Here is a 24,159-nt window from a genome sequence, read left to right as displayed (position 1 = left end):
GTGTTCAGATTAACACCATGGTCAAGAAGCACCTGCATGAGCTCGGTCGCATGTCGGACTCTTGTAAGGGCGTGCACCATGGGAGGCAACCCTCTGGAGCGGTGACTGGGATCCGCTCCTTTTTGAAGGAGGAACTTGACAGCATCGACTTGGATCTCCATGATGGCTATCACAAGTGCTGTAAAGCCTTTTGTGGTCTCTCCTTCAATGTCGACACCTCGATCTAGCTTTTCCTGGAGCATGTCGATATCCCCGTGGATGGCGGCCTTGAAGAAGGCCTTACAGTCATCAGTGGAGGGCTCGGTGATTTTCCCGCTCTGCTCGTACTCTATGCTTACAGCCTTGTCGCTCTGCTCCTCCTCCAAGGCTACTACATTCTCACCAGAGTCCGATACGTCTTGCCATGACCCACAGGAGCTCGCATCGTCCTCTTCGCCGATTTCACTCAGCCTTGTCGGATAGTGTTGGCCAAGCCGGAAATCAGTTCGGATAGAATTGATATCTTCATTCAAATCTCCAAAAGTCAGGTTCCCCATTGCAGCGGTGATATCTTTAGATGAATTAGTGGAAGCCATAGTTGCTATGAAGCACGTGAGCAGCTCTCGACGGCTCTCAGTGCTGGAGGAAGCTCGCTAAGATCAGAGCGGGGATGGGCGAGGATGAGGTTATATATGACGGGGTTTAAGATGAGATAACGGTAGAATGATGGAAGTAATGGAAATGATGAGAGTGATGGAAGGACGCTGGACAGTTACTTTGAAGAAGGTGGGTGAGAGGAAGGCAGCAGTAGGCGGCCGCCTAAAGCGGTGTTGCCCTGCTGCATCGACGAGAGCTGGAGCATTATACACTATTGGCCAGCACTGGCCAGACAAGCTTCAGCCTGAGACCAGTCAAGTAAGCAGCGAACGGCAGACCTCAGCTGAACTCTCGTGTTATCATGACTGAGTAGGGTTTAGCGGGGTAAGGAGGGGTAGTGGCGCAGACGACTTTTACTATGTGCAAGCTCAGCCTCGTACATTGGAACTTGCTCCAGTATCGTGGCGCTGCAAGGTAATTGACTGCGTGCCGTAATCATAGCATGATGCAGCGAAATCATCTTCAATCAAGAAAGGAACTGGTGGGCGAATGCAGCTTGCTTAAGCGGCGGGAATCATAGTGGAGCCACAAATCGCACCGCCACAGAAGCGGCGTTAACGTCACGGCTGACTGGCCCGAATGACCAACTTTTGCAACGACAGCTTCGACTTCTTTACTCCCTCTTAGCTTCTTTCAACTCTCTCCACTACACTTTCTGAATCTGCTTTTTCTCGCTACTGTTGAAATGGCTATCTCGGGGAAGTATGTCTTGCTGCTTGCGATAGCTTTGCTTGTTCTCTTGCCAGGCAAAGCTGAAGCTTTTGGCGCCGGTAATATTGCGTCTATCTCCAAGATTGAAGGTCGAAACTGGCGCCATGGAGACATCGAAGATATGCTAGCGACTGTTGCGTGTCTGCGCGGTCACAAGTGGAACTCTATGATGATTAAGGTACAGTGACCTCTTTGAACAGTAGCTAGTTAGGAAGCTGACCTTCGTGAACAGCGCGTCTATTTTGGAAATTGGCTCCGAGACTACAGTCAGGTGAGCTTCCAGTGGTACAAATAATTGAAGAGCTTCATTACTAATCGTATATAGGCGGTTGACGTTGGTACACTCAAAAGCGTTCAAGTGAGTTCTATTGTATATTGGTACATATCGCGGGATATCAGCTGGCAAAGTCTGTTTTGTGATAGAAGTCTACATCCCTTTAACCATCTTTCTATTCCTAGGAAGAGGCTTGGCGGACCAAAGCTATACTGCTGATATTCCGACAAGTTCTATGATCAAGCCGAGTCCTAACCCTTCGCCCAGGCTGAAACTATCCGAGTCCTAGTCTGGATCCTCTCCTTCATGTCTTTCGGCTATGCCACGGGGGAATTCGAAGTCACAGCCGACCGTCTGGGAGTCTACCGACCAGAAGAGCACATTGACAACCCCAAGGACTACGCCGACAACCTCGACGCCCGGAAATTCGACGCTCGCCTTCGTGGCCCTGTCACGAACGATGAGTTGGCCGTGGACCCTCAAACCGGCATGAAAAACTACATCGCAAATGAACGTGGCGGCTGGGCAACTTCGAGTGGCTACGTCAAGTTTTCCTTTGCCCGCGCCATTCATTTTGGCAGAATGTACACTCACGGTCCGTCTGGCCAGCGTGGGCGTGATCAAGATCTTGCTGAGGCATTGCGGTGTCTGGGACAGGGTCTCCATTGTCTTGAAGATTTCGGAGCTCACACTAACTATACGGAGCTTGCCCTCCGAGAGCTCGGATTCAATAATGTATTCCCGCACACTGGAATTCAGACACAGATCAACCTGCATGGAAAGCACGTGTTTCCATTGGTCACAGGGACGTTTGGTGGCGTAGATTTCTTCCATTCGGTGCTAGGAGAGGCCACGGATCATTTCACGCAATCCGAAGTTGATGAGGTGAATACTGCGCTCTCTGATGCCGCAGGGCTGACCACCAATACCAAAGGGGGTGGAGGTGGAGACCCCTGTGGTTCGCTTTGCGATGCCTTAAGCAAAGTACCTGGAACTGGTAATCTTATCCAAGAAGCGCTCTCTCTGAAAGCATCTTCCGATGCCCAGGCTAATGCGAATGCTCAACGCGGCATTGGTGGAGGCTACGACGCCTACAGCAGCTCACGAGCCGGACCACCTCAACATGGGCAACATGGAGGATACCAACAACCCATGACCTTCGACGCCCCTCCGGGCTCCGTCGGTGGCCCACCAGGCCCCGACATCCCAGGTACAAACCTCGATCCCTCGACCGTGATCCCTAGGATCTACCCGATCCTCGAATTCCGCGACAAAGTCGTGCGGTCCATCTCCGCTATCGTGTCCAAAATTCCCGGACTCGAAAAACTCATCGAAACCATCACTGAGCGTGTAACGCTCTTCGTGCTGTCCCTGCTCGCGCCTTTCGTCCAGCCCATCATTACAGCTGCGTCACAGCAACTCAAGCTTTCGTCTTCGGCGTTAGTAGAGAGCAGTGGCAAGCATCAATTCGAACCCTGGACGGACGTGTATTCGACGAACCCCACTCATTCGATGCTCAGTAAAGACCACTTTTCCAACATCCTCAACGAACCCGCTGGTCAAGTTGCGACGGCTATCCTGCAGTTCGTGGCACCGCGCGTTGTGTACGCGTGGGACCATCCTGATGTTCCAGTTGACCAAGTCTTGAATGATTGCGTCCAGGTGTTCCACCATCCTGCGATCCGGGATCAAAGGTCCGAAATTCACCGGAACATGTTCGATGTTGTTAAGAGATGGGTTGATAAGCGACCGGATCATGGACATAGTCTGAACAATATCCTGAGCTCGGAATCGGTCCGCGCGGGTAAGAATCACAGCGGGCAAAACGACCACACGCACGGCCACGGCGGACATGGAAACGCGGGTTTTGGTTCCTATGGCGGAGGTCAGAGCCACGGCCATGGAGGACACTCGGGAGGCGGCGGCGGGCATGCTCACTCTGGATCTGGAGGCGGCGGCGGCGGCAATCTTCTCGGTTCCCTAACATCAAACCTCCCCGGCGGACTCGGCCAAAAATTAAGTCCAGGCTTCAACCTCCTCTCCACCGGCCGTCCGCGAGAAGTCGGCGACGACTTCGGTCGGCCCTCTTCATCCGGTGACCCCTACGCACAAGATCCAAACCAAGGATACTCCCCCCAACCCTCTCCCGGCCTCCCCGCTTCAAACTGGGGCTCGTTCCAGCCATACCAATCCTCGTACGCCGAAGGTCAATCGACTGAAGGATACACGTACGATGCACCTGCTCCCAGCGGCGACGCTTGGGGCCATGGACAATATTCAGGCGGACAGGGCGCAGAGCCCGCGTATACGGTGCCGACGGCTTACCAGCAGGGGTACGAGGATTACTCTGGCGGAGCTGGCGCACCGCCAGCGGCTGGGGGTTATGATGCTGGAGTGGGGGGGTATGGAGGGTATGGACAGGGACAGGGACAAGGACAAGGACAACAGCAGGAAGGGGCAGGAAGGGCGTGGGGATCTGGCGGTGGGAGCTCAGGTTGGTAATTTTTGGAGCGTGATTGGTATACTTCATTCAAGACGTGTATTTGAACTGCTGGGTGGGCTAGTTGCCGGGATTTGGCGGAGTTGGGAGAGGACGCAGGCTTCTGCCTAGTTCTATGTTAGTCGAATCTATCCATGTTTTGGATGTTCTAGTGCAAGGAAGTCCGAGGGATGGGGTAAATTAGGTAGGTAGATATTTCTCTAATCTTCTCCAACTGTCGGGGTGTTTCCTTTCTCTAAGATAGGCGGGTTTCCGTGCCGAGGGGGGCGCAGATGGATGGATAGGTGGGAGTAGGATATAAATGAACCTCACGAATCTTTCCGCTCCCAGAACAGAAGAAAGCTCACAAATACATGTGATATAGTATGATATGAATACTAACTTCAGCTACTCAACTCTTCCCAAAGTCCACCATCACACTTGAAGCTCTCTCGACTTTCGATAAACTATTTGGATATCTTTTACTTCGTCTAAAACACTTTTCACCTCTTCCTCCTACGCTTGTCCACCACATTCCATCCACACTCCACTCCCTAAAAATAGTAATCTCGAGACAAAATACTTTTGCACGCTCCCATACTCATGGTAGTAGAAGGGGGTATTGCCGTAACACCCACAGCCAGAACCGCTTTTCGTGAAACTCCGCTTGAACAAAAAACCCGCCTGTGCTAAAGAGGATCGTTCCAGGTCCCATTATCTGAAACACATGTGACCCATTCACTTCCTTCTTTACAAACGCCAGAACCCCAAAAAACCCCACTTTTCGTCAATTCATATTCGTTAGTCGTACAAAGCCTTGAGACACCCACAGTAGTCGAGAGTCTGCAATTGCGACACAGGACAGAGAGAGTCGTTTGCCCTGCATCACCCCCTCTCTCACAACTTGGTTACTTGCCTAATAGAATCGCTTAGTCTCCTCATCGGCGCTTGCAGCGTAGCACCAGGGGCTGACCTGGTGCCGGTCCCTTGCGTGCCGGAGCTTCCACTCGCGCTGGCACTTCCACCACTAGCCGCTCTTCCAGCCGTTGAACTACCGGCAGAATTCGCCGTGCGCTGTTGCAGCGTCGCACTCATCAGCCAGTGTAACTGCATGCGCATGCCATTGATAGCGGCATTGGTATGCAGCATTTCGTCTTTGACCCGTTGGTTTTCGTTGATGATCATCATGTTGGTGCGGCCTTCTAGGTCGGTGAGTGCGTTGGCGATCCGGGAGACCTCGTCTCGGAGAGAATCGTGTAACGTCAGGAGGTGGTGGACTTGGGAGTCGAAGGGAGGCTGAGTGGGGTTGTTGAAGGTGGTTTGGGATTGGTCAGTGGCGGATGGTGGGACGGGTGGAAATGAAGCTGGCGGGAGGCGGAAGTCTGGCGTCGGCACCAGAGGTGCAGGTGGGAAGGAATCGGAGTTGTTGGGGTCCAGGGGGTTGGTGACAGGGAAGGACGAGTCATTGGCGTTGGCCGGATAGAGCATATTTGTGATGTTTGAGAGACCGTCTTCGAGGATTCCTACTTTCCGGGCCAGGGGCTCCAACCTAGCTTCGTTCCTCTCGATTCGAGCTTGCTGGTCTCGGAAATGAGGTGCCATTGTCGCCATCGGGCAACTCTGCCCGTGCCCCACGACCTCGATCCGCTCGGCGGTGAAGGTACAGCCAACGATTGTGCCAGGACATGGAACGATGGCCTTTGCACAGACATCCTTAACGTGGGCCCTGAGGTCAACTCGAAGTAGTTCCTCGCAGCAGTGGGGACATGAGGTGGCCCGATTGGGGCAAGTCGTCTTCTGGTGTTCCTGTACAAGCAACTATTTAATAGGGTCAAGCCGAAACTGAAACAATGGCACATACCTCTAGGTCCTTCCTCATCAACGAGGTATGACAGTGCTCGCAGCTGACAGTGTAATGCAGACAGCCCTTGTGGAAGTCCTTCTGGGAGATGGGCAGACGACAATCGTGGGACGGGCACTCGACGAGCGTGTACTCGCAGTAGAGCAGGACGTGGTCGTGGACATTGGCACGCTGATCCACCCAATTACATCCTGACTTGGTATTCGGACACTTGACGACGAGCTCGTCCAGCATCGTCTCCAATATCCGCGGCACAGGCAACGGGTCGTTGGCGGGGTCGACCCCACTCCGACACGTCGGACAAGTCCTGTGGCCATCGTGCTGGGCGTTCCAGGCATGCTGCAGGCAGTCGGCGCAGAAGTAATGGTCGCAGGCGAGGCGAACGGGCTTGTCGAAGGGCGAGTGACAGATGAGGCAGACGAGGTTGCTGTCGCAGGGGGAGACGTACTCGAGCAGGTGGACGTCGGGGGATATTTTGGCGACGCGGGTCTTTCGATGCTTCGACGAGGGTGAGTTGGATGCTCTGAGAGCCAACGGTGAAGGGCTACTAGGAGGACCACCGACCACGAGCAAGTCTGACGGCTCTGAGGCGACGTTCAGGCTGTTGCTGTTGCTGCTTGGGGCTGCAAGGCCTGCCGTGCTGGAGGCCCGCGAGCCCCGCCGGCCATTTGGCGGCGGGATGGGTGACGGCGACGACATGGGAGAGAGGAGCGGTGGAGTGAAGTGGAGGCTCGGTAAAGAGCAACGAGGACGGGGAGGGACAGGTATTTAAACACGTTAATGGAGGGTTGCTGGGAGTCGTGGACGGAGTGAGTGCATGTTTCGCGTTGCCTCGAGCGCCCAAAAAGAAAGGAACAACTCATGCGGGCACCAGCACTGGACCTCGCTGTTGTCGTGCAGATGCAGAAATGCGAGACATCAATTGGCATGCGCTTCCTCGCTCCGATCGCCGCAGGGCCAAGCCACCGGTCACGGGACTGACATGCATCTGCCCCGGGGTGGCTTCGACATCAGCCGTCAGCGGCACCTCTAGGTACCAGAGGACGAGAGGAACAGCGGAACCCTAACCACCAAACTTCTAAGACATCTAATACTGAGTTGTCCTCAACACCCTAGCACAGTCTTGCAGCCTGCCCCTTTCTGCCCGACCAGTTGCCTCCTCTGCCGCCTCTGGCCACCTCTGCGCCCGCTACCTCCATCTCGGTACTCTCCAGCGACGACTCCCCCCAGGAAGAAAACAGCTCCGCCGCAATGTCGACAACGAACCCCCCCCAGCTCTTCCTCCTAGCAGACCACATTAAGCTCTCACTCTTAGAGCGGCAGCGAGCAATTTCCCTCCGTCTCTCCCCAAACTCCCAAGACGGCCAGATATCCCGTTCGCTCGACCAACTGCGCTCTGGCATCGAGGCTCTGGAATCGCAGGTCGAGGACAGGCCGGATGAGTATGCCTACCCTCTCTACTAATCCCCGCCACTCCCTGCTCCCACGGATGCCCCCGTCCGTAGCCACCAACCCCACAATCCCCTCCGCTAACCCTCTCCCAGCGCCATATCATCGCAACTCCCCCGTCTGCGCACCCAACTCTCCGACCTGGCGTCCCAATTCACTAGCAACCCTACCACCGCCAGTACCAACTCTCCCACCCTCATGACCCCCAACAACCCCTCCCTCATCTCTGACTTCACCTCGGCGGCCCAAAAGAAACCCCGCCAAGTCAGCAAATCTGTGCGTTTCAGCGACAACCCATCAGGGTCCTCCCCCCCCCGCTCCAACTCCCCAGAGGACCCCAACCGCGCCGCTCTATTCCCCTACCGCGACGACCCCTCCGATGCCGACCACCCAGACCAGTCCTCGCTCTCGAATGAGCAAATCCACATCTACCACAGCCAAGTCATCCAAGAGCAGGACGACCAGCTGGACCGACTCGGTGAAAGCATTGGACGGCAGCGCGAGTTGAGCATGCAGATTGGCGACGAGCTAGATGGGCACGTGCTCTTGCTTGATGAGGTCGATGAAGGGGTTGATCGACATGCGGCGCAGTTTCGGCGCGCGAGGGGGAGGCTGGACAGGATTGGTAGGAAGGCGAGGGAGAATTGGAGTTTGACAATTATTGTGGCGTTGATTGTTATTTTGGTGCTTTTGATTGTTATTACAAAATAAGAGCTGTGAGTGTGTGGGAATGAATGGCCGGTGGTGAATCGGTGGTGATGAATGGTGGTGATAAATGGGGGTGAATGGGTGGGGATGAATGGGTGTGGGCGGGGATGAATGGGTGTGGGCGGGGATGAATGGATGAGGACGAGGATGAGATGGTGGAGGGGGAAGCACCTGCGAAACTAAACGGGTGAACAGGATGTATGGGCATCCATGGGGAGGGAGTTTACGGGAGGTATGATACTGGAGCATAAATGGCGTTGGCGTTTTGGGAGCATGTAGGCTGGCTATTGGGCCGGACGATATTTAGGTCTGTGCGTCACTAACTGGAGGCTTGCTGTCGAAAGTCTCATCCACGCCTTTTCCTTTGTGTCTCTCTAGATTCTGGTTATGTTCTGTAAGTCGACAAGCACTGCCGTTCTTCAATACTTCGCATACATAAACTTCATGTGAAGCTGTATTCACTCAAACTATAAGTCTTCTCCTGGTGGAGACGTCATTTTACCTGATAAAACCTAGCTTATCTTTCCTCTCCTTCCCTCCACCTCCAACCTTCCCCTTCCCCTCCAAATCTTCATCCCGCATCCACATAAACCCCTGCTGCGCCCCCCTCATAACATCAAGGACATCTCTCCTCCGTATCCCCCTCGCAACCGACTTCTTCAACGACTTCTTCCCCATATCAACATTCTTATACCTCACTTCCCAGGGCGCATGAATCCGGTCCCAGAACCGGACCGCAAACGCGGCGTCGGTTATTGCCCAGTCAAGGGTAGGCAAGCCAATCAGCACATCCTTGCCGAGAGACTTAGTGAAGATAGCAGGAAGCGTGCGGCGCAGGGGGTGCGGCTTTATGAGGCCCAGGGCAGTTTTTATGAAGGCATAGTCTGAGGCGACTAGGCTGAGGCGTCGAGTTGCGTTTTGCATTGGGTGTTTTCCATCTCGATCTCGACTTTCGGCTGCATCTCCCTCTGCGCTTGCAAAGTTCACCGATTGACCCAATTCCGCAAGATCCCGGTCCGTGAAATGCCTAACCGTAAGATCCTGTCTAAGGAGCCTATTCCTTATACGGATCCAGTACCGACCATCAAAAAAATGCCATTTCCACGCTTCCTCGGGTCGTTTTGTGGACGACGGGATGCGGATCGACTTTTCCTCGAGCTCGTACTCGTGCGGTGGTTGTCGCCACAGATGCCATTCGTACGGATGATGGGCCTGGAGCGTCCCCGTGAGACCGAATATGCTAGGTTTGTTCCATTTTGCCCAGTGGATTCCGGTCATGGAGAAGGCTTCTATGTTCAGTGTTTTTTTGCTAGCTTTATCGGGAAAGTCGATGGTGAGAGATGGCCAGATTCTATCGACGGCAGAGGCGAGTTGACCTATTGTGGAGAACTCTTTGGGGCTTACGAGTTCTGCGACTCGGTGGAGGAGCAGCGTAGCCGTGTTTCGGGCGGCTCTTTTGTCGGACTCGGTTATGATGGGACGGGAAAGGAGGGCGGCCGTGTGGGGAAAGCGGACAATGAGGGATCCGGTTTGGAGGTTGAGTTGCATGGGCGCATTGTTGAAGAGGGTTTCTGCAAATTTGCGCTCCGATTTAACGCGTGACTGCATGTTGTTGGCGAGGGAGACTAGAGATCGAGGGGTAAGCGCTTGAGGGAGTTTGTGATGTCGCAGGATGTGCCGGATAGCGTTGCGGGAGGTGAGTGTTTTGTCCTGGTTTGTCTTGTCTTCTACCCATTTTGTACAGTGCTCTTCGCATGTTGCGATAAAGCGACTCTTTTCAAACCCAAGAAGCGGGCGCAGCACTTCAATCTTTCCCTTCTCAATCGGGAGCGGCAGGTTGAAGTCTTTAGTCCTTTCGTTTTCGATACCACCACTGTTGTGGACTCCGTAAATACCATAGCATTCAGGTATCGATTGCACGCTTTGCATACCCTGAAGTCCCGACCTCCATCTCCCTTTGATGAGTCTCATAAGGATGGTTTCCGCCTGATCGTCAGCGTGGTGTGCTACCAGGAGAGAGCTTATATCATGGTCTTTGCATGCTCGGCCTAAAGCTTGGTAACGAAGAGTACGGGCTTCGGTTTCGAATCTCTTTGTGTCGTTTAGATCAATGTTTTTGGGCCATTCGAGCTTGACGATTGAGGAGTCAATATCAACTAATCTACGTCAACGGTGTCAAAGCTGTGGATATCAAGTGCTGAAAATTCACATTTTGTTCTCAATTGATCTGCAACCCATTCCGCTTCTTCCGAGCTCTCTTCTCGAGCTCTATGATCGATAATTATCCCATGACACTTCGGTAACTGCGTGTTCGACCGCAATGCTCTTGAATACAGGGTGACAAGGGCCATAGAATCCACGCCGCCGCTGACCGCAAGACCTAATACATCTCTGTTAGTTCTATCCGTCCAGCATAATGGTTACATCTAGCTGGCGATCACACACCAATTTTCAGCCAAGGATGCCATTTCCTGCGTGGATACACACTCCTACACGCCTCTAAGAACTCCTCATCGCTTATAGGCTCAGCGGAAGCGCTATACCACCGTGGACTCGAAACATGATGTCGGTGGATGGGGAGACATCTCCTCAACCTGAGGACATTGCTTCCCCGCATATACGGAGCGCTGGCATGCAACCAAGCTCGACACACTTCCGAAGCCTTGGTGCAAGAAAACACAATAGTCCACGAAGAAAGTGTGGAGAGGAACGAGCGTGTAAATGGCCAAAACTAATTGATCCGAGGTTGATGCTCAGAGCTTGACCATCCCTGCAGGCGCACAGACCAACCCAGAAAGTTCGAGATCATCTGGAAAACTTCATCTCCAATTCGAATCTCCTCACCAATTCCTCAGTATACCCTGACCCTGCAGCTCCTTTCCCTCAGCAGCCCTTTAAATCTATCCTCTACAAAAATCCTCACATCTCCTCCTCTCAAAATGGTAATTCCCACTCCACCCCCAAGCCAGTGCCATTTACTAACTATCTCAGTCCACCGCCCTCAAATCCGTCCGCTCCATCGCCCCTCTCCTAGACCGCATTCTCGTCCAGCGCATAAAAGCCGATACTAAGACCGCGGGCGGCATCTTCCTGCCCGAGAGCTCCGTCAAGGAATTGAACGAGGCGAAGGTATTGGCCGTGGGTCCCGGTGCCATGAACAAGGATGGGCAGAGGATTGCGCCGAGTGTGCAGCCGGGAGACAAGGTTTTGATTCCACAGGTGAGTTGATTCGTAAAATAGGTTAGGGTTGGGTTGGGTTGGGAGGAGGGAGAGAAGAATGGATGTTGAGGTTCATGGGAATGTGTAGATTGCTGACGAGACATGCGCGGTAGTTCGGTGGCAGCCCCATCAAAGTCGGCGATGAGGAGTACTCCCTCTTCCGCGACCACGAGTACGTCTATTCCTGTCCCTCTAAGTCCTCGCAAGCACTCACCATGGCAGACTCCTGGCCAAGATCAACGAGTAAACGCATTCTCGCTTCTGAACTAGACGTTGGCCGACCTCCCACTGTATCTTACCTGTAACACCACGAACCTCACGCCAAACCACAAGCCCATTTATGACACGCTAGCATCCCCCGCCGGCGTTCCCTTGGTATCATCCTCGGCATCTGATTTTGAAAGCGTATTGAGTTCTCTAAATGTAGCTACAACCGCAAGATAGGGAGGAGGTCTGAATAATAAAAAAAAGAAATCTCCGCTCTCTTAAGCTTCTGTAAGAAACGTATGCGTGCACTTTAGCATTAGAAGCTTGTATTCATTGATTGGTCTACGATACAACACATGCTACTATCCAGCCCAGCCTCCAATAATCGTCCTCCTTAGACAATCCGATATGTCGGTCAGGGGACATATGCAACATCTGTCATGATCTATCCTAGGAAGATTTGATCCAAACGCCTCGCTCCAAAGCCCAGGGATGCAAAGTGTAGGAGACAGGCCACAGCCGGAGAGGTAGAATTCTAGTCGTCGGAACGTCGTGCCTCCTGTTCAGAGGTGAATTTATGGAACGGGGTATCTCTATGTGCAATTGGAAACCGGAGTGGTGATACACTCGTCACAGCTTAGGCTGAAAGTGCCGCGTGACATTTAAGGTGAATGGAGGCGGGTTGGATGTAGGCTTCTCAGGTTATAGGGCTGGAACGGCGAGAAAGTTGCAAGTGAACCTAAAGTTTCATGCTTTATAGAAATGGAGAATGGGGCCGAATGCTTCAGCGGATACCTATCATCTTCTTCGACTTATCATAGACGACGTAGGTGATGGAAACCGCAGGAACGACCTTCAGAAGATTTGGAGTAAGACCTTTGAAGAGCCCCCTGACTCCTTCGCCCTGTATTGTCTGGCGGGTGACATCCACGATGCCAGTGTAAGTTCGTGGATGTAGAACGGTGCCCTGGCTCTGCAGTCGAGTTCGGAGGAGATTGAGGGGATAGACAGCGCTTGCTCCAAAGGCGCCTGAAAAACCGCCGATTGCTGCGGTCATGAAGCCTCCAGGCTCAGCATCCTCTTCATGGCAGCCGCGCTTCTTAGCATTGCGAGTTGCAATTGCACGCTTGAGGTACTCAAACGTGCCGAGATCAAGAGCTGCGTACGGAAAGATGCCGAAGAGGCCCATTGGAAGGCCACGGTAGTATGCGACGATGCCTCCGCTACGCCACATCTTCTTCGCGGTAGCGATGATGAGCTTGTTGCCGTGCAAACCTCCAGAGACGGTTTCGCATTGCATGCGGCTGTGGGGCAGAGTTATTCGAGGGTCAGACTCGTTCGGTCGCTTGGTCAACTTACAATTTGAGTGTGTCAATCGGATAGACTGCGAACTGCGAGATCATGCCTGCCACAATCAGTGAGAACACCTTGGTGAAGGAGCCGGCCAGTTACGAACCCCCAACGCCGCCAGCGACAAATTTGGACCATGAGTGGATCGTGTTCGGATCGTTGTGGCCTTCAAGCTTCGCAAAAACCCGCTTCGCAGCCTCATAGGAGCCAAACTTTATCGCTGACTCTGGCATAACTTTGACCACATTTAAGCCATTACCTAGTAGAGTCAGCCCGCCCAAGGCCTGGATGAAAGCACGACTACGACTCACCTGCGTAAAGACTGCGCATACCGCCTGCCTGCCATAGCTCCCTCGTGGCGACAGCCATCGGCTTCCAGGCGTTCACGGCAGCTTGGAAGACAGTTCCAGACTTTGCTGCCGAAACAGCTTCTTGGGCGACGCTCGTTTGCGCGATAAGGTAGACTTTAAGTCGGTCGAGGGGGGCGGTAGAAGTGCGAGATACAATTCCTGCAAGACCTCCCGCCACGAAATAGCCTGGATTGGGAACGCAAGCAATCAGCATGGATTTGAAACTCTGCCAGAGGCCTTTCTGCGCTTCCGTGATGGGAAGGTGAATGTCATGAAGGTCAGGGCGTGGCGGGAGGGATTGCGCGGGGGAGGCAGCGAATTCAGACATTTCGCAGCTGCTGGATTGATCGGGTGGAAAGGAAGACTGCGGTGGCGTTCTAGCGACAAGAAGTAAAGAACCAAAGAGAGTACGAAGAAATTGTTGTGGAGTACCTAAACCTTGGATCGAATCGTCGCTAATCTGTACATCTCCCTCCAGATTCACTTTCATTGTCGCCGAGAAGTACGACAGCACCGCCTTCAGGTTCGGCACGGTGGCTGGGATGAACAGCAAAAAGTCGCTTCATCGTTTGATCAGTGAATAATCATTTACCTTCACCACGGCTACTTACCGCCACTCCTCAAAGCTAATGACCCCGTCATGGTTGGCATCAACTTCGAGGAAGAAGTTATCAAGTTTAGAACTAGGCACAGCGAGGCCAGCTCGTTTGAAGGCGGCTTGAAGCTCGTCTTTCGAAAGCTTGCCGTCATGGTTGAAGTCAATGCTCCTGAACAGTGCGAGGAGCTCCTTTTCTGTCTGGTGCACGAAGGTGCGAAATTCTTAAACGCGGGGTCAGCCACGGAGGGCAATGATTGTGACTTTGCTCGAACGCTGACCGTTGTACTGAATGCACCCGTCTCCGTCGGTATCGACAGTCTTCATCACCTCGTCGAGAAGATGATCCGCATTTTTCAGGGCTGTGCCATGGCTTAGCTACCGCGGGAAGGGCTAGGTACGCGGGCATACGATGATCCAGCTTCCGCAGCCCTTTCTTGAGGGCAGCTATGTCCAGCTTGCCCTGCTTACGCTCATCGAGTGTAGCCCAGAGTGCGTCCACCCGCGCGTCCTGATCCTGGGCATTCGCGGTTTCTGTATCCATCTTCTTCGCGAGTGCGTTATCTGTGGTCTATCATGGCTGGGAGGGGTGGCGCACGAGCGAAGGCGTGTCTGTAGACGGTGGCGTAGTGAATTGATGACAGAATGGTAGTGAGAGGGCATGCACCCATAGGTTTCGCCGGAATGATGAAAGGTAGCGGGGCGCCGTTATGATGAATGTTGAAGGTTGAAGAGGGGTCCTAAATGGGCCTAGCTCGGCAAACATCGGGACGGCGGCACCGAGCCATGGAATCGCCGCCATTCGGGAGCTGCACCCCCGCCACATCGACTTCAACATCAGCCCGCCTCTTCCGGAAGTGAGCTGCTCTCCTTTTTGTCGAGGTGAACGACGGGCAGACTTCGACCGGTGTCTTCGGCTGCAGGATGTGGTGACCTGCTCAGAACTTGCATGCCTTTCCCAAAACGGCATCCTCGTCGCTTCCTTCACTCGTTGCGAGGAGTGACACTCGCACTCATCTTACTCGAGTTGGTCCATCGTTGATAATAATATTCTTCGAGGCTCCCTTATCAGCGGGTCTTCATCCTCCAGTATGGCGGCAAGCTACTGGGAATCGACTCAGCGGAAGTACTGGACATTCACAAAGCAGCAACTGACACTTGAACGCAAGAAGCTTGAAGAGTCGGAGAGGAATCTGGTGAACTTATATCCTTTGCCCGACAGGCGGCATCTAAGCATATATTTCTATCACCGTGGGTCGCTAATGCTCTCCTTCCAGACGTCAACTGATCTCTCTCAGAGCTGTCTAAAATGGCAAGGCCCCTCGGAATACGGCAACAGGCCTTGGCCACTGCCCAGGTCTACGTACGGCGATTCTACACCAAGGTAGAAATTCGCCGCACCAATCCTGCCCTCGTTCTTGCGACTTCTCTCTACCTATCTTGCAAGATGGAGGAGTGTCCCCAGCATATCCGGATGATATTAGCAGAAGCCCGTCACTGCTGGGGTAAGGTCCTCGTTCTCCAAGATTGCTCACACTCACTGACACACACAACAGACACATCCTTCAATGACATCTCCAAGATTGGCGAATGCGAGTTCACGCTCATCTCAGAAATGAATTCACAGCTCATCATCCACCATCCATACCGCAGCCTCGCAGAACTGCAGACTCACTTCCAGCTAACTCAGGAGGAAAATGCACTAGCATGGTCAATCATCAACGACCACTATCTGACAGATCTTCCTCTTCTCCATGCACCTCACGTGATTGCAATCACGGCGATGTTTCTTGCCGTTGTCCTTAAGCCGACGCAGGGTGGTCTTCAGCTGCATGCCGCAGGAGTCAGCAATGCGTTGCAGACTCTAGGAAATGCTCGGAATGCTGCTGCACAAGGGACGCAGAACCGAGTCCAGAAGTTGGTGGACTGGCTAGCAGAAAGTAGTGTCGACATCGAGGCCGTCGTGGAGTGTACCCAGGAGCTTATATCCCTTTATGAGGTGTGGGAGTGTTATACCGATAAGACATGTAAAGATCAGATTGCTAAATTTGTAAAGGCGAGAGGATTGGACAAATGACAGCTATTAATCATGCCTTATCGACTAAGTTTCGGGCTTGGACATTGCAGGCTGTTTCAAGTGCGGCCGAAGTGGCATGATGACATCGATGGCGTTGCGATATCCTGAGCTTCGACTATCGCCGGCTGTGCTACCACTCTCTCAAGATGCGCAGCACGCTGCAGGCTGGGGAGGCCGTTAATTTAGGTGCTGACCTCAAACTCAGCACTTAATGCAGTGAGCAACATAGTATCCCAGGATGTTCAACCCACCACCACTCTTCGCGAGCGCTCTCGCCTGTATTCACATTGATTAACTCTCCGCGCGGCATCAGCACCTTCTGTAAACTCCCCCACACGACAGGTGGAGATAGTGTGAGCTGACAATGTTTGGAGAGCAACAAGGCGATCGCCAAGGTTCAAGCAGTAAGCTTGGCTGTGCCAGAGCGGGTTTCGAGGAGCAGATGGAACGCTCCCTGACAGCGAGAAACTGCTGCAAAGGCACGAGCAGGCGACTGTGGAGTGTTGTCGGCCCCCCTCGAGCGTCAAGGGTGCTAATTATGGCTTGCGCCTGGGAAACCGTTGGGGAGCCACGCAATTCGATTCCTCGACATCGCCTGCTTAATGATTGGAAGGTTTCGCAAGGTCACACAAGCTCAGGGTCTTCGTTCTGGCGACAAGCGACCCACGAGAGCGGAGAGGTGGGAGGGTGTTAGACACGGCGAGCGTCTGGAAGCATCAGGCGCTGACCGAAAAATGCACCGTTACTGTGATCAAGCGTGGGTAACCCGGCGCTTTGCATCTCACCCACTAGAATGAGGGTCCGTTGGGGGGGGGAGGGCAGCGCAAACCCCAAAGAGGGGATGCAGAAATTGCAGAACCCGACAACTAATGATTTCGCGAGTGGTCAAGGACTCGCTCACTCCAGCGATTCACAGAATCCCGTTCCAGCCACTTGCAGAAGGGGTATTCGGGGAGTGAGGCACTGCTTGTGTGCTGCTTTTAGTGCTGCAGCTACCCCAGAGAAGAACAGCTGCGCAGACGGTGCTCCGGACTTGGTGAAGGCGCTGCAGCCGAAGACTAGCAAGCGCGGAAAAGCTTCCAGCGATCGGGAATTAATCAATTCTGCTGGCATGGCCGCCGCTGGAAGAGCGAGAACAGCTGAGGAGCAAGCGACGAATGCAGCGACGACAGAACCGCCTGCATGAGGGGAGCGAAAAGGAGCGGTCAACAGCGGTCAACAAGAGATTGGGGTCACGATGCCAGCCCACGATGCCAGCCCACGACGCCCGAGGCTGTAAGCCTGAGAGCCTGTGAGCGGCGGGCAAGTTCTAGCGTGCAGTGCATAAGTTGTTTGACATGCTACGCCTCCGGTTCAGAGCTCCTGGGGTCCTAAACATGGGGAGCGCTCCTTGGGCGCAGCGGGAGCGACCGATGGCACGACGTTGTCGCAGTGAGGTAACTGAGATTGAGCGTTGTCGTTGTCGCTGCAAAAGTCGCTCGGGCACCAGCGCTGCCGCCAGGTGCCAGCAAAGCTCACTGAGAGGCCGGCCACTGCCCTTGGGGATGCGCGGAGGGCGGACGACTTTGATCTCTGGTGGCCTCGAGACGTGCATGCCCTGGCCCGCCATGCTCAACTTAGTGTCGCCCGGACCAGCTAGTGAACACTAGTGCCTGCGCTAGCTGCTGATTGGGGGGCGCGCAGAGCGGTGGCAACGCGGGACGGCCAATGGGCGGCCGACGGGTGGGTCCTGCTCAGCCTTTTAGCAGAGAGACCCGCCAGTGACCCAGCCTTCATCACTCGCCCATCCTCCTCTGTTTCCCTCCCACCTTCTTGAACCATATGCTCCGCCTCGCATCGCAACATCGTAGTTAATACTCCTCCGCTCCGCTATCTCGCCCCTCACCTCTACTCCATTGCGTTGCTCAACGACCACTTGCGCCATACCCGCCCATCAACCCCTTTGTTGTTTCGCCTCTGTTGTGGCCTCGCATTCCCTCCGATCACTCCACCGCCTCGCAGCCCTCATCAACCCCGAGACGCCCCCCCCCCCCCTCACCCACTCTTCGTCCACAACGCCATCCGCAACCGCCCGTAAGAAATGTCGCAGTTCTACAGCTTCGGTGGACAGCATCACCCGTCGCATTTGAATACCCATTCACATAACCACCATGGGGGCCGATCACGGAGAGCCCCCCGACTCTCGGCATCTCAACACCACAAGCAGTTCCGCCAGGTACGAACGCCGAAGGAGTTTGTTGTAGAGCCTGCAAACGTCACCGCCTTCAAGCGGGACTTCGAGGCCGCAAGGTCCTTCGACTTGGAGGACGATGAGATATTCTGCCCCTTCCACCTGCTCACTGATGATGATGTAAGCGACTTTTGTCTCCGTGCCATCTCGCGGGATTCGCCACCCGTCCTGCGTCACCAACACTGCGATAAACCAAGGCTAACAGGCGATGCGCAGCTTCAATCCATTCACTCCTCCGGCTCTGATCGGTCGTCTTTGTCGAGCGGTTCGCCGGAACAGTCTCCACTCCAGCATCAACTTCAACCGACGCCTTCTTTCGTCTTGTCTTCTGCTCCTAATCCATATACGCCGGCCGGTTTCCAACAGAACAACTCTTCCCAGACTAAACTACACCAGCCACTAGCCCAACGAACCCGCAATGCTATTCCAATCGTCGACCCGTCAACACGCGCTGTTGCTAGCCCACCGCCATCTGTCTCTCCCAACCGACAGATCCAGCAGCAGTTCATGTCGCGACGCTGGTAACAGCCCGGCTGGCCCGAGGCCAAGCGTTTTTGTTCGACTTGCATTGTGGCGTCCCTCGTTGCTGGACTAGTGGCTACCCCTACCTTCAGGATCTAATGTTCCTTCCCGATATCCTCCGGAGGATCCGTACGTCTATACCTTCGACTCTCCTTGTACAAATCTACGATATCTCCTTCGACATCTTGGGTATACCACTCGGAACGGGCGACGGCGTTGCAATTGTAGCGAAAACATCATTTCGGATAGAACGCTCTTGGTCTCATGTCTTCCAGCGTTACGCATTCACGGCGGTTTGCAAATCATCGGTGTTTATGGGTCGCATATTGGGTTTCCGTCAAACGTTTAAGACTTTAAGAAAACTATTGCTTACAGATAAAGGTGTTCTGTAGCGCTGGATGTCTAACTTATTTGTTACCCGGTCACCTTGAACGGGACCATTACAACGGGTAGATTTCTTTTGTGTGGTTCGGCTCAGGAGGTTGGTATACCATGGCGCGATTAGTTATTGAAGCGGCGGTGTCGGGTTACTGGGTTTAGGTGCATATCTCCATATGGTGTGGGTTGTCGCTTGATACTGTACGCTGGGACGAGACTACATGGTCAATTTTTTTTATTGTATGAGGATTACCAAAACCCAATGGTGGGTGGGTGGAGCAATCTTTGAAAGCTTCTTGGAATGTTTTTGGTTGCTCTATCTTCTTTATTTTGGGGATCTCTTTCTTCTACAATACACGCCTCTACATGAGGGCAGTGAGTTTTATTATCCTAGGAAATGGAATCGCAACTTGAATCATTTGATATCACTATATCCACTCGGACCCTCTTAGCGCTAGAAACTTGGAGAGCCAGTTTCGCTCTCCGAACATCACCAAGCCCCATCATCTGGAAACGCTAGTGTAGCGTGGATGTGGTCCCAGATTCGTAATGAGGTCTCCTATAGAATGAGACCCGACGAGATGTTCCCAAAGAGCCTCATCCGACTGGCCAGAGTGATGTACTCCAGCTTTGAAATGAAGGCCCCCGAATGGTGCCTCCTATGAACCCAATGGATACGTAATCGCGACCCAAGTGATGTTGACGTCATAAGCAAAAGAATCATGCCGAGGATCTTCTCAAATTTCAAACAACAAGCCAGTCTTCCGCTCCCTTTAACTATTGAAAGGCTCCCTCGACCCCAAGGACAAGATTCAGTTCCTTTATCAACGATAATTTCAATTGCGTTTGGGAACCACACTTTGTTCCGGCACTGACACTCTCGAGTTGTGCAAGACTTGGAGCCCCCGCTCAACAGAAGCCCAACGACGAAAGTTAAGCATTCGACGAAACAACGAGAGGAAATAATATGTCCGGTTTACGACTTCTTGGGGCTGGATGGAGCCAGGTTGGTTCATTGACGATTGCACAGCGTGCTGCTATCCATCAAACGGTGGCAACGAGATATGCGGGAAAGGAGACTGCGCTTGGTATGCTTCGTGTTTCTTCTTCCCCTCATGTTCAGGAGCTTCTTACTCCATGCTATTCGGCAACATGACTCCGTTTCCTCTATTTAGCCAGATAGTCAGATACTAACCCTAACTTCGATTAAAGGACATGAAGGTCGCAAAGATGAAATCGAACGGGAGAAGGACGATCTGTTGAAAAAGCATAAGGAAGGAAAGGGCCACTGGAAAGAGCAATTGGCGTCAGATAGTGAAAGCATCGTACGTCAACGTGTTCCCGCTATTTCCAAGGAGGATACTTTACTTCAGAGTTTTCACGTGTATACTGATATCTAGTCTAGGTCAAGGCAGACCGAGGCGAAGTCGAGGCATCCAAGGAAACCATCAAGGAGCTCCAAGAGGAGGGGGCAAAGCTTGCTAAAGAGAAGAAGTGATACTTTCCAAATAAGGCATTGTGGGAACTGCTCGAAAGGGACTGGTAACAGTGGAAGAGGGGGTTGGATATTGTGGAGGAATGTCATGTTTCCAATAAGGTCTTCATGAAGTCATGAATCCCAACTGTTCACATCCCCCTTATCAACCTTTGCTCTTTGGTTTCGTCGCCTATCGAGCGCATTTTTGAGCGCATTTTTGAGCACCTAGGGGCTTCCTCTTTGCTCGATTGATATTCCTATAGCCCAGCACTATCGTGTGCACAGGATGAAGCTGCCGGGTAAGTTATCTCAGTTTTCTGCCCAATATCTTCTCGTAAACTAACATCTACCAGGAATACGATTAATCGAGGTAAGTCATGGAATAGAACTTGAAAGAGGATAGGAATTACAAGGGAACTCTTCCTCACCAAAGATATATCCAATCTCGCCGAACCTCGCGGCCCAAAAGGTGCGTATCGGCAACCTTCCATTACAATTCCTAGCGACAGAGAGAAAAAGAAGAGCTGACGTGGTATAAAGCTTTCAACGAGACAACCAACAAATTGTTAAATGTCCCATATCATGTATTGCCTTCACCCAGGACAACGTTGCCTAACTCCAGATTTCCGAATGGTTAATTGCTCCAGCATTTCCCCACCATCACTCAGCGCCCCTCCCCCTCCCTCCAAAACTAACCCAAAAGTCTGGGCGATTGACCTGCTCATCTCCCCTCAGACCCTCATACGCCTCTCTCAGACCAACGACTTCCCGATACCGCACTTCCCGCATTCCGGCTTCCAATTCTCTCTCCAACCACTCGACACGCTCTCTCAACGCACGTAGGCCATCCGAATACTGCAGCAACCGATTAGGCAACCCTTGTCCCCCCACCAACGCCAATATCCCCGTAATCACCCCATTCAGCGCACCGAAGACGGCAATCGCGACATGATGGTTTGACGGCACGGACGCTAGCAAGATCAACAGGGCAGAGAGTAATAGCTGGGTTATTAGGCCGCCGTATATCACGGATTTGAATAACCCATATTGTCGCTGAGTAATGCGCTCTTGATAAAGAATATTGGAGTATATTCCAATGTTTTCTTCGGGATCTGGGAGGCGGCGATGACGCAGGGACTCAGGCCACCACCGCGGGAGATGGGTGGGAGGGATCGGGGCTCGATCGCTAGGTAGACCAAGGAGGGTTCGGAAGTTGTCGAGAGTGATTTTGGTGTCGAGGTAGGCGGTGGAAGTTGAGGGAGTGGGGCTGCCGGGGCGTTCCTGGTTTGTCATTGTAAAGGGAACTAACTATGCTTTCAAACCTGGCGGCCTTGGGAGAACGAAGTAAGGAGGAGGAGGAGGAGGAGGGGGAGGGGAGAGGGCCTCAGCTCAGAGTGAGGGGAAGAACAACGGTCGTGAGGCTGGGAGAAAGTGTCGTGGTCTGATAGGCCTAAGAGCAGGGGACCCTGGCAGCGGCAGCTGGCAGTTTGTGAAGGAACAAGACCTTGCATAATTCGTGTGGATAGGCGAGCGGGACGGGTTGTGCGTTACCAAAAAGGGTTATGCGTGTTGTCGCTACACTTCTTAGGTGGAACTACTGTTGAAATAAGACTTTGCACCTTGTTCCCATTCATACGATCTCTGTTCTTTTAAGAGTTTTGCTTTATTAAATTGAGGGGGCTTTGACTCAATTAGACCTGAGGTTGAGGATTGGGTGAATTAACGCTTGTTCCTCCAATACTATCATATTCTTGAATTTCTTTTGCTTCCCAGATATCGCCAATGATCTGGATCAAGCTCGTTCAAATTTGATTAATTCTCAACCATCATATCTTGGCTTCGATGGATCTTGTGGGATAGTGGCCCTCCATACTGGGCATTTCCAAGGATGCTTATGCCTGTCGGGTCGGCCACAGGAGGTAAGGTGAGCGTTATAAGGATCCAGAGTCTGCCGTAAACCAAAACCTGGTATATTCCACCGCATACGAGCATATGCCCTAATCTTCGAAAGGATAGGGATCCTCGGCTCAAATTTGAATGGATTGGTTCTATCAACAAGACATAATTAACACTTCTCGTCTTCCACCTTACGAGGGGGGGATATTCTAGCTCAAGAAAGGGTATTGGAGAAGTCTCCAGAACGCAATCTAGACCTGCGTGGAGAATAAGCTTCCCACATGATGGTGTACCGGCACGCCCATCGATGACGTCGTGCTCTCCTTTCCCCGTTGCCGACCTCGGACCGTGAGTAAACGGCAGCTTCCTCCATCAAAAGTTTCGCTGAGAAACACCATACCATGTATCTATCACCTTCGTCATTCAGCAATTACATATGCCAGGGAACTCTAATACCGACATTCTTCTCGTAAGTCATCTGACGTCCATCTTGTGGATGGATTGGAGAAGAAAGAGTTGACAGTTTGTTGCATAGGCCGGCGCCATCGCAGCATTCGCAGTCGATCTACTCGTCTATCCACTCGACACTCTGAAAACTCGGTTCCAGGCCCCGGAATATGCAGGACTGTATACCAATGCAAAGACAGGGAAGCCGAATCCCGTGTTGTTCCGCGGGTTGTATCAGGGTGTGGGTAGTGTGATTATAGCGACTTTACCTTCATGTACTTCCCCCCGCCTTTCCCCATTGCAATGCCGACTTCTCGAGTCCCGGTTTCCACGCGGATTGGGGAGGTTAGAAGCTATGTAGGAGGCCATTGGACTAGATTAGTGCTGATGAAGCGTAGCAGGAGCATTCTTCACCACATACGAACGTACAAAATCCTTCTTAGTCCACCTCAACCCCTCTATATCTACCCACCCAAACGGCCTCATCCCAACTCCAATTCTCCACGCAGCAGCTTCCTCCATTGCCGAACTCGTGTCCTGCGCCATACTCACCCCTGCTGAAGTCATCAAGCAGAATGCCCAAATGGTGTCAGCTAGCTCCACTACAAACGCCACCATCCAGACACTCTCTAAGTTCAAGTCGAATCCTTTGGCTCTGTGGAGAGGTTACACAGCACTCGCGGGTAGGAACCTACCATTCACAGCACTGCAGTTTCCGATGTTTGAGAGACTGAGGGAGAGGATTAGAGGGTACAGGGATAGGCAAGGGGAGTCGACGGGGAGTTTGCTCGAGAGCGGGATCATCACAGCGATTAGTGCGGGGACAGCTGGCGCTGCAGCGGCGGTGATAACAACACCTGTAGATGTGGTTAAGACACGGATTATGCTCTCAGCGGCTGAGGACGCCGTTAAAGAAGCTTCGTTGGCACAAAAGAACGTGCAGAAGGGTGAATCAGAGGGGTTAGTCGATGCGTTTGGGAAATCGATGCAGTCTTCGAAAGATACGGCGAAGAGTGCGGTGAGGTCGTTGAATCCGTTGCTGAGTCCGGGGGAAAAGGGAAAGCAGAGTGCTTGGAAGATCGGAAAGGAGATTGCAAGGGAAAAAGGAGTAAGAGGGTTGTGGAGAGGAGGTGCGTTAAGAAGCTGTTGGACGATGTTGGGGAGCGGGTTGTACCTGGGGGTGTATGAGAGTGGGAGGATTTATTTGGCGAGGAGAAGGGGAGAGAATATTGACGGGGGGGAATTGTTCTGAAATATGGGATAGGATGGGAGGGAGTGGATGTGATCTGTCTC

At 52.9% G+C, this 24,159-nt stretch overlaps 11 protein-coding genes across 11 annotated transcripts; 7 read left to right on the top strand and 4 right to left on the bottom strand.

Annotated features, from left to right (window-relative positions):
• The first annotated feature begins 1,096 nt into the window (after positions 1-1,096).
• On the top strand, positions 1,097-4,423 carry BDR25DRAFT_302843 (Het-C-domain-containing protein). Its single transcript, XM_033689889.1, has 4 exons — positions 1,097-1,525; positions 1,580-1,618; positions 1,673-1,705; positions 1,889-4,423. The coding sequence occupies exons 1-4, from the start codon at positions 1,322-1,324 to the stop codon at positions 4,121-4,123; spliced, it is 2,511 nt and encodes an 836-aa protein (XP_033548881.1). The 5' UTR covers positions 1,097-1,321; the 3' UTR covers positions 4,124-4,423.
• Positions 4,357-7,160, bottom strand: BDR25DRAFT_353783 (uncharacterized protein; the record flags this gene model as incomplete). Its single annotated transcript, XM_033695210.1, has 9 exons — positions 4,357-4,463; positions 4,518-4,621; positions 4,677-4,789; positions 4,835-4,943; positions 5,002-5,897; positions 5,944-6,691; positions 6,724-6,963; positions 7,007-7,054; positions 7,111-7,160. The coding sequence occupies 9 exons, from the start codon at positions 7,158-7,160 to the stop codon at positions 4,357-4,359; spliced, it is 2,415 nt and encodes an 804-aa protein (XP_033548880.1).
• On the top strand, positions 6,988-8,200 carry BDR25DRAFT_342071 (SNARE complex subunit). The gene is made up of 2 exons (XM_033693677.1): positions 6,988-7,403; positions 7,506-8,200. Exons 1-2 carry the CDS (start codon positions 7,213-7,215, stop codon positions 8,119-8,121), a joined length of 807 nt encoding a protein of 268 aa, XP_033548879.1. The 5' UTR covers positions 6,988-7,212; the 3' UTR covers positions 8,122-8,200.
• A 416-nt stretch (positions 8,201-8,616) lies between these two features.
• BDR25DRAFT_284472 (uncharacterized protein) lies at positions 8,617-10,802 on the bottom strand (the record flags this gene model as incomplete). Its single annotated transcript, XM_033688118.1, has 3 exons — positions 10,564-10,802; positions 10,328-10,498; positions 8,617-10,274 (listed from the first exon to the last, which is right to left on the bottom strand). The coding sequence occupies exons 1-3, from the start codon at positions 10,733-10,735 to the stop codon at positions 8,617-8,619; spliced, it is 2,001 nt and encodes a 666-aa protein (XP_033548878.1). The 5' UTR covers positions 10,736-10,802.
• Positions 10,767-11,836, top strand: BDR25DRAFT_302840 (10 kDa heat shock protein, mitochondrial). The gene is made up of 4 exons (XM_033689888.1): positions 10,767-11,060; positions 11,110-11,337; positions 11,451-11,509; positions 11,560-11,836. The coding sequence occupies exons 1-4, from the start codon at positions 11,058-11,060 to the stop codon at positions 11,582-11,584; spliced, it is 315 nt and encodes a 104-aa protein (XP_033548877.1). The 5' UTR covers positions 10,767-11,057; the 3' UTR covers positions 11,585-11,836.
• Positions 11,837-14,539, bottom strand: BDR25DRAFT_302839 (calcium dependent mitochondrial carrier protein-like protein). The gene is made up of 7 exons (XM_033689887.1): positions 14,251-14,539; positions 14,121-14,201; positions 13,856-14,063; positions 13,206-13,804; positions 13,001-13,153; positions 12,904-12,949; positions 11,837-12,848 (listed from the first exon to the last, which is right to left on the bottom strand). The coding sequence occupies exons 1-7, from the start codon at positions 14,381-14,383 to the stop codon at positions 12,329-12,331; spliced, it is 1,740 nt and encodes a 579-aa protein (XP_033548876.1). The 5' UTR covers positions 14,384-14,539; the 3' UTR covers positions 11,837-12,328.
• A 138-nt stretch (positions 14,540-14,677) lies between these two features.
• BDR25DRAFT_302838 (C/H/G cyclin) lies at positions 14,678-15,936 on the top strand. Its single transcript, XM_033689886.1, has 3 exons — positions 14,678-15,090; positions 15,138-15,344; positions 15,396-15,936. The coding sequence occupies exons 1-3, from the start codon at positions 14,931-14,933 to the stop codon at positions 15,914-15,916; spliced, it is 888 nt and encodes a 295-aa protein (XP_033548875.1). The 5' UTR covers positions 14,678-14,930; the 3' UTR covers positions 15,917-15,936.
• A 1,943-nt stretch (positions 15,937-17,879) lies between these two features.
• Positions 17,880-18,969, top strand: BDR25DRAFT_17631 (uncharacterized protein). The gene is made up of 2 exons (XM_033684172.1): positions 17,880-18,266; positions 18,363-18,969. The coding sequence occupies exons 1-2, from the start codon at positions 17,997-17,999 to the stop codon at positions 18,669-18,671; spliced, it is 579 nt and encodes a 192-aa protein (XP_033548874.1). The 5' UTR covers positions 17,880-17,996; the 3' UTR covers positions 18,672-18,969.
• Positions 18,970-19,784: 815 nt separating this feature from the next.
• BDR25DRAFT_302835 (uncharacterized protein) lies at positions 19,785-20,620 on the top strand. The gene is made up of 3 exons (XM_033689885.1): positions 19,785-20,134; positions 20,259-20,371; positions 20,452-20,620. Exons 1-3 carry the CDS (start codon positions 20,014-20,016, stop codon positions 20,542-20,544), a joined length of 327 nt encoding a protein of 108 aa, XP_033548873.1. The 5' UTR covers positions 19,785-20,013; the 3' UTR covers positions 20,545-20,620.
• A 197-nt stretch (positions 20,621-20,817) lies between these two features.
• BDR25DRAFT_342066 (uncharacterized protein) lies at positions 20,818-21,998 on the bottom strand. The gene has a single exon (XM_033693676.1). The coding sequence runs from the start codon at positions 21,814-21,816 to the stop codon at positions 21,184-21,186; it is 633 nt and encodes a 210-aa protein (XP_033548872.1). The 5' UTR covers positions 21,817-21,998; the 3' UTR covers positions 20,818-21,183.
• Positions 21,999-22,833: 835 nt separating this feature from the next.
• On the top strand, positions 22,834-24,118 carry BDR25DRAFT_342065 (mitochondrial carrier protein-like protein; the record flags this gene model as incomplete). The annotated part of the gene is made up of 3 exons (XM_033693675.1): positions 22,834-22,888; positions 22,955-23,141; positions 23,265-24,118. Exons 1-3 carry the CDS (start codon positions 22,856-22,858, stop codon positions 24,116-24,118), a joined length of 1,074 nt encoding a protein of 357 aa, XP_033548871.1. The 5' UTR covers positions 22,834-22,855.
• Positions 24,119-24,159: the final 41 nt, after the last annotated feature.

This window comes from Lindgomyces ingoldianus, assembly GCF_010093535.1.
Source record: "Lindgomyces ingoldianus strain ATCC 200398 unplaced genomic scaffold BDR25scaffold_12, whole genome shotgun sequence".
Lineage (NCBI taxonomy): Eukaryota > Fungi > Ascomycota > Dothideomycetes > Pleosporales > Lindgomycetaceae > Lindgomyces > Lindgomyces ingoldianus.
Note: the sequence above shows the minus strand (reverse complement) of the source record. Positions and strands in the feature narration are given on the sequence as shown.